Source organism: Rhinolophus sinicus, chromosome 18 (genome assembly GCF_057876585.1).
Source record: "Rhinolophus sinicus isolate RSI-liver-muscle chromosome 18, RSI-T2T, whole genome shotgun sequence".
In the NCBI taxonomy this organism is placed as follows: Eukaryota; Metazoa; Chordata; class Mammalia; order Chiroptera; family Rhinolophidae; genus Rhinolophus; species Rhinolophus sinicus.
The window spans coordinates 100,790,512-100,803,550 of record NC_142518.1 but is presented as its reverse complement, the minus strand read 5'-3'; the positions used below and the strand labels follow the sequence as shown (position 1 = coordinate 100,803,550).

General features: G+C 39.4%; 1 protein-coding gene across 9 annotated transcripts in view; it reads left to right on the top strand.

The window, feature by feature from the left end:
- MCF2 (MCF.2 cell line derived transforming sequence) overlaps positions 1 to 13,039 on the top strand; it is a 79,114-nt gene that overhangs the window by 29,746 nt on the left and 36,329 nt on the right. For all 9 annotated transcript variants that reach the window (XR_012493309.2, XR_012493308.2, XM_088794722.1 and 6 more), the window contains 5 exons: positions 86 to 200; positions 2,861 to 2,980; positions 5,951 to 6,142; positions 7,107 to 7,298; positions 9,067 to 9,238. Coding sequence is in view for 7 of the 9 variants with exons in the window: in XM_088794722.1 (XP_088650848.1) it covers positions 86 to 200; positions 2,861 to 2,980; positions 5,951 to 6,142; positions 7,107 to 7,298; positions 9,067 to 9,238 (791 nt within the window). In the remaining 2 variants the exon portion in view is untranslated. The remainder of the gene's footprint in view (positions 1 to 85; positions 201 to 2,860; positions 2,981 to 5,950; positions 6,143 to 7,106; positions 7,299 to 9,066; positions 9,239 to 13,039) is intronic.

The window sequence follows — 13,039 nt, the reverse complement described above, 5'->3', positions numbered from 1 at the left end:
TTCTTAATGTCCAGACCAGGTCTATCTACATACCTACAGCACAAGTCGTTGTCTTTAAGTAATTTTATGACTTTTCTTCATTGAGATTGTTGACTCAGGTACATGATATGGAAATTGCTTTTGATGGATTTTGGGAAAAACACCAACTAAAAATGGAACAGTATCTGCAACTATGGAAGTTTGAGCAGGATTTTCAAGAGGTCAGTTGAAACATTCCTTTGTGCATTTATTTTCATTATGCCAGAGGTTCTTACTCCTTGATCATTAGAAGTATAGTCTCATAAGATGTCCATTTACACCCACAGAGAAATGGAAAGGAGGCAACTGTGTGCGAACCTTGACCTTGAATGAAGAAAACAACTATTAAAAGCCAAGGCTTCTACTTCTGTGGCTTACTTGTTTCCTTTGAAAGAGCACTTATGTGCTAAGTGCTAACATATATGACAGGCACAAAGTTGCTACCTACCGTGCTGTTTGTGATTCAGATTTATTTTAGAGAGAAAATGCTTTCAGACTATGGGATAGCTTTCCAAGGAAATGATATCGACTTCCTTCTTGAGTTTTTTAAAGTACCATATACTTACGTTGATTATATTTAACGTGGTCTAACAAAACATTTTTTTTTTTTGGCTCCAGCAATTTTTCTCTACAAAAAGCCTGATGGATGAAATTAAACCATGTTTGTTTATATATTATTTAAAAGGTTAAAGGTATATTCTAATTGTGTCCTTCTGGAAAATCCATCATATACGGTCAAGAGACATAGATTTAGCTTCTTTTCTTTGCAGTCCTTTCCAAGCTCCTCAGTCTCTCTTTCATGTACATTCCTAGGGAATCCAAGGAAAACTCACTTCGTCTCTCTCTTCCGCATGGCCAGCTTGTTTTGTACCCAGGAGTAGCTTACGTACTGGGATTTCATTTGTTCTGGCACAATTAGGTTTGAGAGGGCAATACATTCGGCACACAGGACTAGCGCTTTCCCTCCTCTGATTCAAATGCCATGCTCTCCATGAAACCTTCCTCAAAGTCAGAATAGGTCAAATTGCTCTTGGTCCTTCAACATATTTGTGTCTCTCCCTCTACTTCAACCGAACACGTGCAAAAATTTTCATGCCTCTACTTGTATGTTAATATGTGTCCATACTAAATTCTTGTTTCTTCAAGTCATCATTGCCTCCAATCAGTATTGTTGTTTGTCTTGAATTGTAATCTCCCTGACAGGATCTGTATCTCATAGTGACATGCAGATAGATTCTGTATATTTAGAAAGTTAACTTAAAAAAAAACTTGTTTGGAAATACCAAACTTACAGAAAATGTTAAATATTGTCAAACTTGCGGTATTCTTGAATATACAGAATAGGAATATTCCGTTGCATAATCACAGTACAGTTATCAAATTCAGTACATTCAACAATAATGCAATACTTTTGTATTATCTACCATTACTACAATTTTGTCAATTAACTCAATAATATCATTTATATCATTCCCCTCCCCCGCATCCGGTCCAAGATCCAGTCTAGACGGTCATGCATGTATTGCATTAAGTTGTCATGTCTCTTTAGTTGCCTTCAATCTAGAACATTTCCATAGCCTTTTTAAAAATCTTTTATGACACGGACCGTTTCTGAAGAATACGCTCTTCTAAAATAAAATGTTCTTCACACAATGTGATATGTAGATGATGTATTATAGAAATGTACACTTGAAACCTGTGTAATTTTACTAACCATGTCACCTCAATAAATTTAATAAGTAGATAAATAAATAAATAAGAGTAAACCCATAGTTTCTGTCCATTTCACATGGGAAGATTAGTCTTGTATGGAAACGTGAGAATCTATAGACTAAACAACGTTTTTTGTCATAAATAAATAAATAAATCTTCATTTTGAGGTTGGCTGACATTTTCTTCTGATTACATTTATCTGTGTATGAGCACCTAGAATACTGCATAAGTGATGTGTCCTGAGGGTTATCACATCGGGAGGTGACAGAAGTCCACGTGCCCATCATTGTTGATATAGATTTCGATCACTCAGTCAGGGTGCTATTGAATTTCTCTACTATGTAGTTGGTTACTTCGCCCCCCCCCCCTTATAACTAGTAGGAAGCATGTGGGGAGGAAACTTAAGGCCATGCAAGTATCTTGCCCCTCATCAGAAGATCACCGTAGGTTTAGTATTAATTGATGATTCTTGCTTCAACCAATCTGTAGTAAAAGACCTTCCCTTTTCCCCATTTATTTATTTATCTATTTATCTGGTTCATGGCTTCTTAGTTTTTCAGTGGTTTATAATTTATTACTGTTCTTAACTATTTTGGTATTTCAAACTGGCTACTGTGTCCTTGTGACTTGTCGAAACATTATTTTTATCACTTTATTTACTTTATTCTTTACTTTCTAAAGCTCATCTTATTCCTACTCTGCCTCAGTCCTGGAACTAGCCATTTTCCTGAGAAGCTCTGGTTTCTTTTTCTGGGAAATGATATTAAAGACCAAGATCTGGGTGTTAGGTGTACTCATTGCTACTAAAGGGTCTTTGTTTCTAGAACCACTTACCGTAGAGCTAGGGAATATATATGCAAGTATATATACATACTTTCGTACACATCCACATTTACTTCATCTCACATGTACACTGTAATATTTTATAAATCATCAGTACACACGATATCTAGGAGATTAACGTTTAATAGATTATATCCATTTCTGTGAATAAAAATAACTGAAAATATTTTCCATGTGTGTAATTTTTCCACATTGATGTTCTTATTTAATAGTGTTTCCTACAAAACTTGGGAAAATCCTTAATGATTTATATGTTTTTAAGACTAATTTTTGTTCCTATTTTTAGCTTGTGAGTGATGTTGAACTTCTGTTAAACCAACAAGCAGAGCTGGCAGATGTCACAGGGAATATAGCTCAAGTAAAACAAAAAATAAAGAAGTTGGAAAACTTAGATGAAAATTCTCAGGTAAGATAACATTTCAGGTGTTCATTATATTTATGAAGTACAGTAGTTACATTTTGATGGTTTTCAGTAGTATAAACCCCTATTATGATTAATATCTCAGTAATAATCTGTATAATTGGTTTAATAATACTGGTCTATATTCTGTTCTGTTCAATGTCACCCTGAGGTGACTGCATAAGTCATGTAGTTGTAACAGGAGGCCTGTGGGGGCGGAGCCCCAGAGAGTAGTTTCCAGGCTCTCGGCCTCACATAGACAGGTGCTGGCTCAGGTAGTAAATGGCCATCAACTGTGATTGCATGGCCATCAGCTGTGGCTAGTTGGCCATCAGCTGTAACCAGTGAGCCATTGGCCACAATATAACTGCTGTGGCTATGCTAGGAAAGGGAGGAGAAAGAATGGGGGCTAGCAAGAAGATGGTGGCTGGGCTGGCAAGTGTGGATGGCGGTTTGCGGACAGTGTGGATCCAGCCTCCAGTGAGAGTATAGTGCCGCCAGAGAGAATATAGTGGTATGACTCCCCTACCTATGGCTCCGTGGGTGTTCCTTTTTGGCCTCACCATATCCTGCGTTCTTGTATGGGGAGCGGGAGCAGAGACCCCGCAGGCTGCCCCGCATGACAAGGCCTCTGAGATAATAGTGTGAACAAGATCATAAATCATTTTGAAAAGCGAGTAAAAAATGTCTATCAAGAAGGTTATTTGGGGAGAGCCGGCCCGGTGGCTCAGGCAGTTGGAGCTCCGTGCTCCTAACTCCGAAGGCTGCCGGTTTGATTCCCACATGGGCCAGTGGGCTCTCAACCACAAGGTTGCTGGTTCGACTCCCGCAAATGATGGTGGGCTCTGCCCCCTGCAGCTAGCAACAGCGACTGGACCTGGAGCTGAGCTGCACCCTCCACAACTAAGATTGAAAGGACAACAACTTGACTTGGAAAAGTCCTGGAAGTACACACTGTTCGCCAATAAAGTCCTGTTCCCCTTCCCCAATTAAAAAGCCAGCTGCCACTTTTCTGAGGGTCTAAAAGTTTGGACACATGGCTTTATTTATTTATTTATTTATTTATTTAAAGTTTATTGGGGTGACAGTTGTTAGTAAAGTTACATAGATTTCAGGTGTACAATTCTGTATTACATCATCTATAAATCCCATTGTGTGTTCACCACCCAGAGTCAGTTCTCCTTCCATCACCATATATTTGATCCCCCTTACCCTCATCTCCCACCCCCCACCCCCCTTACCCTCTGGCAACCACTAAACTATTGTCTGCGTCTATGAGTTTTTGTTTCTCATTTGTTTGTCTTGTTCTTTTGTTGTTTTTGTTTTATATACCACGTCAGTGAAATATGGTTCTCTGCTTTTTCTGTCTGACTTATTTCGCTTAGTATTATACTCTCAAGATCCATCCATGTTGTCACAAATGGTCCTATTTCATCTTTTCTTACCACCGAATAGTATCCCATTGTGTATATATACCACAACTTCTTTATCCATTCATCTATCGAAGGACATTTTGGTTGTTTCCATGTCTTGGCCACCGTAAACAAAGCTGCAATGAACATTGGAGCACACGTGTCTTTATGGATAAATGTTTTCAGATTTTTGAGGTAGATACCCAGGAGAGGGATTGCTGGGTTATATGGTAATTCTATTTGTAATTTTTTCAGGAATCTCCACACTGCCTTCCATAGTGGCTGCACCAGTCTGCATTCCCACCAACAGTGTATGAGGGTTCCTTTTTCTCCACAGCCTCTCCAACACTTGTTACTATTTGTCTTGTTGATGATAGCCATTCTAACTGGGGTGAGGTGATATCTCATTGTGGTTTTTCTTTGCATTTCTCTGATGATTAGTGATGGTGAGCATTTTTTCCTGTGTCTATTTGCCATTTATATGGACACATGGCTTTAATACCTAACAAACTCTAGCTGCTTTCCTGTCTTGTATGTGAGAGCAAGGCCATGGTTTTTAAGATGCATTCTTAGCAAACAGACAGATTTATGAGTGAACCACAAGCACCTAAAAAAAATGGAGAGGCAACAGTTGCGGTGACCAGTTCTGGAATAATGCTTGTAGATCTTTGTGATTGTGGGATAATTGGTAAGTATGTAAGGTAGAAATAGAAGGAAGACTGGTTTGGAAATTAGGGGGCTTTGGATTTTTTGTTTTGTTTTCATTTTGTTTTGTTTTTATTAATTTTTAGTTTTAATTGTGGTAAAAGATATATAACATAAAATTTACCATCATAACCATGTTTAAGTGTACAGTTCAGTAGTGTTAAGTGCATTCACATTGTTGTGCAACACATCTCCAGGACTTTTTCATGTTGCAGAAATGAAATTCTATTCCCATTAAATGACAACTCCCTATTTTCACCCTGGTTTTCCCACTAGCGAGATAGGCTAGTCTCTTCTTCATTCTGGGCTTCAGGTTTCTTTATTTTTACCTTGACAAACATTTCCTGAGCTCCTTCTGTGTTTCAATCACTATATGGGAGGGGTCAGTAGTTGCTAGAGTGGAGGCAAGGCTGCTAAGATCCCCTTTGACATGGAAACCTTGTGACGTTCCCTTCAGGTCTGTAAGTGGTCAGGTAGATGATGACTCTAACGAGATTTCCAGGGCTGAGATATGTGAACTCCATTAGCCTTCTTTGGCTCGTGTGTAGCTCCTTTGATATATGCAGTTCTGTTCTAAATCTGTCCATACCAGGAGAAGCAAATCTCATCCCCATTCTGGACAGGTGGTTAATTTGCTGTTTCTGTTACAGAAATGTGTGAGCTTCTGATGACATCAACTGCTATAACTAATTACTGGAACTAAGCTTTTTTGCAGCCTACAGAAATAATGACATCAAATCATATTTTTGGCAATGTATCTCCCTTGCTCAACCAATTTGTGTCTTAATTACTTTCTTTTTTCCCTTGTATTTGAACAGAAATCATGCAGTTAATTGTTTTCCTTCTTTCTCAAAATCAGGATCTGTTAGCAAAGGCCCGGTTTGTGATTTTACACGGACACAGACTTGCAGCCAATCACCATTACGCACTTGACTTGATCTGTCAGAGGTGCAACGAGCTGCGTTACCTTTCTGATGTTTTAGTTAATGAGATCAAAGCCAAACGGATCCAGCTCAGCAGGACCTTCAAAATGCATAAACTCCTACAGCAGGTAGTGTCATGGGAAAATGGTGCACTTCTGAAAAAGAAGATAAAAATTCTTCTTGGGTCCTTCTCAGACGTTATAGGGTCAGGGTCTGGTATAGCTTTGGAATTAACTTTGTAAGAAGTATGAGTTTGATCATGCATATTTAATCCACATTACCTCTGCAGAATCCATAGCAGGTCTAGTGTTATAAGAATTTTGACCTCCATTCTGATTATTGAGATCGTGGTTGTGATGGCTTCCTTTCTATTTTGGGTACATCACTGAAGCCTCTACTCTGTTGATAGTTTGTAATCAGAAGTTTCAAAAGCCCTGGGGACGTTTTGCTAAAGCCGAAAACTCCTACATTTCATAGTTACAGCAATAAAAAATTAAACAGTGACTGGCAAATACTCCTCCGTGGCTTGTGGGTCTGTTCCCTTTCACGATTAAGCAGTGACGAGAAGGTCTGGTCTTGGCAGTGAAATGTAAAATAGGGATATTACTTATAGGCATCATATCTGAACATGAGCGTTTTACTCCGCACACGTCCTTCTCTGGCAAGGAAACTTTTATCCTTATCCTTGGCAATCTTTATGCATTTATATTACACTTATATTTGGCTAGGAGTTTCATATTTCAGTTACTGATTTGGGGAAAATGGCACGCAGCTCAAGTGTTAGTATTGAGAGGACGGTTAGCCTCCTGCTGCAGAATGAATTCCTTGTTGTGAAAGATGCAGCACTTGCCATCCTTGGCTGTGTGTCGGAAATACCTGTGGAGCTTACGGCCCTGAGCTACTGAATTTCTGGGGAGCACAACCCAGTTATCTTTATTTTTAATAGCTATGAAAGCAACTCTGATTGACAAAAGCCAGGCCTGATAAACACTGTCTTAAGGGACAAACGTATTTCTTCTTCACTCATAATGTCTGTGTGTGTGTGTGTGTGTGTGTGTGTGTGTGTGTATGTGTGTGTGTTTTGCTCACCAGGCTCTTCAGTGCTGTGATGAAGGAGAATGTCTTCTAGCTAATCAGGAAATAGATAAGTTTCAGTCTAAAGAAGATGCTCAGAAAGCCCTCCAAGATATCGAACATTTTCTTGAAATGGCTCTGCCCTTTATAAATTATGACCCTGAAACCCTACAGTATGAATTTGATATAATTTTATCTCCTGAACTCAAGGTAAGAAGTTTTTTTTTTAAGTAAACAAATTTTTTAAAACTGTAATTACAGTACCGTTAATAAGAGTTTTACTGCTTCATAGCTAAGTTTGTATCAAATTGTCATTACACAGTTCTCTTAAGGATTGGGGTAATATCAGTGTTACTGTTACGCATCAAAAACTCCAAATGCTGCTTCCTACATAATGAAGAGTAATTTCCTTTTTGAGCTCTGACTCCATTATTTTTAAACTCTTTTAGCTACCTTGGAGAAAGGCCCAAAGCTGTCCTAGGAGAATACTGGGCTCATGTCATGAGCAGGATGCGACTATCAGAGTAGCAGTCTCACACACGTCTGTGTCTTTCCACAATGGCAGACTTTATTAGAATAAAGCCATGGATCTAGTCCTACTGTCTCAGTTTCCCACGGGCGTTAACCAAGACTCCGGCCAGAGCACAGCCTCCAATAGTCGAGGGAGAGCGGTTTCACACAAGAGGGTCATCACACAGATTTGCAAGCAATAGGGTTAGGCAGGCGAACAGAGTCTTAGGAAAGAAGGATGAGAGAGTCCGGTGTTCAGCCAGAGTCCCTACCGCGCTGGGGTGCAGAGCGTCAGGCATCAGGCCAGGCTGGTGAGACGGTCAGGAGACAAGGCTTCAAAGGCTCCATCTGGGACGAGTGCGGGTGCGGCTGTCAGCTCGTCAGTTGAGGCCTGAGCCAGGAGTCCTCAGAGAGCTCTGATTTTATGCTCGAGACTGGGTGCGGTGCCCCCATCTGCAGTCTGATAAAGCTGTGCACATGGTCACACTCCAGCCTGTGTCTGGAGTTATCTGGTTAGGGCGTTCACTGGGTACACCTTTCACGTGATGCTCTGGTATGATTGTCACTTTGTGACTGACAGCTCTCAGAATTATCAGTCCATTTTGTGTTCATAATTAATGCTCTCACATAACTCTATGCTCTACAGCCCGTGTCAAGAGCACCCTACCCCAAATATGTCCACAGACTTCTGTGGACATATATCTGGCTTTTCTACTCAGTTTGAGAAGACAGTTTTAAAGAAAGGATTTGGTCTTCTTGGGCAAGGGAGAGCAGGCAGAGAGTAGCTGTTAGCAGAGTGGAAAACTATGTTAGGTCAGTACCACCCCATGGGAAAAGTCACAAAGCACTCTCTCCATGTTGTAGATAAACGCATTTGTGATGTTGAAATGCCTAATTGACTCGAAGTTTGGAGCAGTATCTAAATCCATGGTTAGCTGTAGATCTTAGGGGATGCTCCAGAAAATCAGAAAGATGGCCGCGGCAATAACCAAGTCATTCTCTGGAAGCAACTAAGCTTAACTAACTGCCTCAGATCATCTAGGAGGGGCAGAAGAGGGTATTATCCATCTGTGGCTCTGAGGAGGTTTTACAACAGAACTAAAGAATGCCCTGCAGCTAAAACATAATAAAGTGCTATGACAATACTTACCTCGGTGGTTTTCTCATGCTAAACTTGCCTTCTTTTCCAGCCATTATCCCTTCCAGCCTGTGAAAGGATAAATCACTTTATGCAGTGACCTAGTTCATGACTGATTGATACATTTCTTCTTTAAGTTGTTTTGATTGAGATCTGGTTTTATAACCATGTGAAGATAATACATTAATTGTTTTCCATTACTTTCCTAAATTTCTTCTAGTTATATTTTAAGCTCTACATTCAATTTTTGACTGAGTCTGAGAAATCTGATAGGATTTGTAAGGACCCCATTTCAGAAAATATTTCATAGAATTCTTATGCAACCTTTAGATTCAAATGCAGACTGTACAATTCAAGCTCGAACACATTCGAAGTATATTTGAGAACCAACAAGCTGGTTTCAGGAACCTGAAAAATAAGCATGTGAGGCCCATCCAGTTTGTGGTACCTGCTTCAGACAAAGCGATCAGACCTAGAGCACCATATTTTCCCCCTAAACCTGGTAAAGTATCTACATTCACCTTTTCTATCTCTGCTTTTCCTGCTCTTGTTTAATTTGTTACTCTTGACATAAAGACTGAATTTTTTCTTCAGTCCTGATCATTGGGAATTTTATTTCAGCATCTTTGGCCACATTTAATTACATTGCACAAGGCAGGAGTCATGGTTGATACTGTTGGGAAATAGTAACACAGTGTGATATGGTATAGGACAGGGTGATGCAAATCTGTACTGAATAGTCCAGCCTTGCAATGCGTGTGACTATTTATACCAACATCAAACTCACGCTATTTTTTCAGCCAGTTGAGGAAGGCATCTGAAACCGGTACGCATGCATGCCTCCACGCACTCACGCATATTGACTATTTATCCCGATAAACTATAACTTGGTTCTTAGAAGCTTCTAGTGAGTGAATGGCTTAGACAATAGAATGGATTGCCTTTGCTAACTAGGGGCAGGTAAATAGAATACTTTTGCTCGTAATTAACTGTCACAGAGTCCATTTTCTCATTTTTATCTTTGTAGACTCGTTTTAATCATGTAATGTCCGTTCCCTTCCTATGTTCTTTAGAGTAAAATAATTATCCTCATTGCGATATTGAACTACTCTGGAAATAAGATGACTCTATTGCTCCAAGGTGTCCCTTGCGCTGCCTCTGGGGCCTCTTAAGGGAGAGTGATGTGGCCTTAAGTTAGTTGAATGGGTGACCAGGGGACGAAATTCGGTCTCTCTGATCTGAGAATCAGAGACTTCATTAATGTATGGAACTACTTTGAAATTCCGAGGAAGATTGAGCCAGGCATAATGAGTAGAAAAATCCAGCCCTGCCCCAGCATGGATCAGATTAAAAAGAGGTGAGGAAAGCAGGTAACTAGGCCTAAATGATCAAAGTTATATAGTTAATAGTTATTAAATGTAAAAATATTCTTACAAATTAAACTGTGAATAATACCATAAATGAATACTGTTGACTAAGATGATATTGGGGAAAAGAGTAAAAAGAATAAGAAGCCAGTAAGGGCCTAAAAACCAACAGCTACGAGGATAAAAATAGAAACAGGTTGGCATTCCTAAGACCTCAGTTAAATTTCTGGCTTCGTTTACTGGCCGTGTGACCTTGGGCAGCTCACTTAACCTCTTTTACCCTCTGTTTCCTTGTCTGTAAACTAGGAACATTAACACCTACTGACTTCAAAGGGTTCTTGTGAAGACAAGTGAAAAAAAACATTGCAGAGGGGCGGCCGGTTAGCTCAGTTGGTTAGAGCGCAGTGCTCGTAACAACAGGGTTGCAGGTTCGATCCCCACATGGGCCACTGTGAGCTGCGCCCTCCACAACTGGATTGAAACAACTACTTGACTTGAAACTGATGGGTCCTGGAAAAATACACTTAAATAAATAAAAAAGTTTTAAAAAAAGCCATTCTAGAATATAAATACTCGATAAGCTAGACTATCCTTCTGACTAAGGCTTCTGGGCTTTAAAGTCCTCCAAAAGCTTAGCTTCTCAAAAAGGGATCCAACACAAGAAAAACAATTGGCAATGTTAAAATAAATCAAGCTTTCTTTTATTTTAGAAACTCTTGTGTCATCCGCAATAAAATTATTTCTTGGAAGTAGCTTGGATTTGCTGCAATTTAAGACTGCCTAACATATTTATGAGAAAGAAGGTAGCTTACTGAATACATGACATGGGTTGTGTCCATTGTTCATCACAGTTTATAAATAATCAAAGCATTTACTAACGCTAGAAACATTGTTAATTTTACCTAATTGCTCTGTGAGTAATGGGGATTATAACAAACATTTCCAAATAATTCTTCAGGCTTTTCATTGCTAAGCCAAATATATAAAATTTGGTCAACTCAAAGCATAAGTGTTAATTTTTCATAAAATAAGTCAAACTTTTTTTTCTTTGTTTTTGTTTATTTTTATTAATTTGCATCGAATAGAAGCCGGTACCTAGCACAGTGCCAGCTGGCACCGAGCAGGGTGTAAGAAATATTTGTTGTATTAACATTTAATACAGATGGAAGTCATGAAAGAACATTGTCTGTGAGGGGTGAAATGCGGTTTGAGCTCCTAAATCTGCAACTCTTGTGTAGATCTTTCTCATAATCTTCAGACCTGCGTTTATAATTTGCCTCCTCAAATTTCCTATAGGCAGCTGAGACTCAGTATACCGCAAACTGATCGCATCTCTCCTGCCAACCTCCTCTTCCTGTGTTCCTCAGCTCAGTGATTCCGGGCGCTCGGCTCCCCCTTCTCACTCATGCCCCACCTCTGATCAGTCACAAAATCCACTTCTTTCCATCCCTACTGCTGTCCCTCACTGCCACGCCCCTAATCCAAGCTAATATCATGTTTCCTTGACAACTGCAGCTGTCTCCCTGTCTCCCCACTTTCCCTTCTCAAATGCCTCTTGTTGTCTTGCCTTTTGGGCTGTACACATACTGTTCTTTCTCTGGAGTACTATTCCCTTCTGGAATACTCTCCCTTGGCTAGCTCCTACTCGTCCACCAGATTTCCCATCTCTAGGCTGTCTCCTTTAGGTAAGCTTTTCCTTCCTGCCTCTCCTCCCCTGCCTCCAGTTTGGTTAGATGTTCAAGCTGTGTGATAACACATCCCCCATCATTTCTTCGCAGCTTTAGTGTAATTTCCTGCTTTGTGTTGTTCTTGCTAGACTGTAAGCTCTGTAAGGGCAGGGACTGTGTGCAATTCATGTCTGTATTCCTAGTACCAAACATGGAGCTTAGCATGCAGTATAGGCACTCAATACTTTTAGGTCCATATTTCTGTTGTTAGAAGAATGAATTCGTCTACCTTGCTTTTCAGAAAAAGATGCAATCCTCATAAGTTGTGTGTTTTTTTCATCTCAATGTATTTGCAAAGAATTAATTAGTGCCACTAATTAGGGAAGCTCCTTAAGTTACCTTCATAAATAAGTTTGGATCTCTGTATAGCAGGTGTCTTTAAAGTGGTGGACATCGGTATTTATTGAGAAATTGATTTTATACGGTAATTGCCATAAGTCTAATTTATCTTTATATGTATGATTATATAAATGTACAATTTATATATAAAATACATTTTTAAATAAATAAAAGTGAAGCATAAAATTTCGAGAACCTAGCAGCTAGCTTCTCCCTGAGAGTGCCTTGCAATGGCTCCTGCTGAGGAGGAAAAGATAGAAAGTATGTCCCTTCCATGCAGAGGAGACATCCACGCAGCCGGTGTGGGTGGCAGCCTTTTCATCATTAAGTTCCTGAGAATTAGGAACTTAAGTGACCTACTCTTTGACTGGACTCTGCCCTGGGCTTTGTAGGAACATCTGGACTTGTCGCTTAACAATATAGAGGCTCACCCTCTGTAAACACAAGAGAAGGATTAAACAGAAAGAAAAAAAGAAAGATTAAACAGGAAGAACAGAAAGATTAAAGCTTGGAATTTTAATGAAGTTGTTTTTCGTTTTGTTTTAGCATTTTAACATGCTTCAGAAATGTTTTATATAGTGGTTAGAAACACGCATTCTGACAGTGGAAGATTGGGATGTAAATACTACCTCTGATTCTTGGACAAGATACTAACCTTACTTATCTATAAAATGGGAATAGAAGTAGGGCTTATCTCATAGAGTTAATTTGAGGATTGAAAAAAAGAAAATGCATATGTAGGGCTTAGAACAGTGCCCGGCATGCAGGAAGTGCCAAATAAATGCTATAATTATTAGTTAAATTTAGATTTTTTTTCAAAACTCTTTTGACCCAGTTAATCAGTGAGCAACAATCTGACTCAACGTTTAT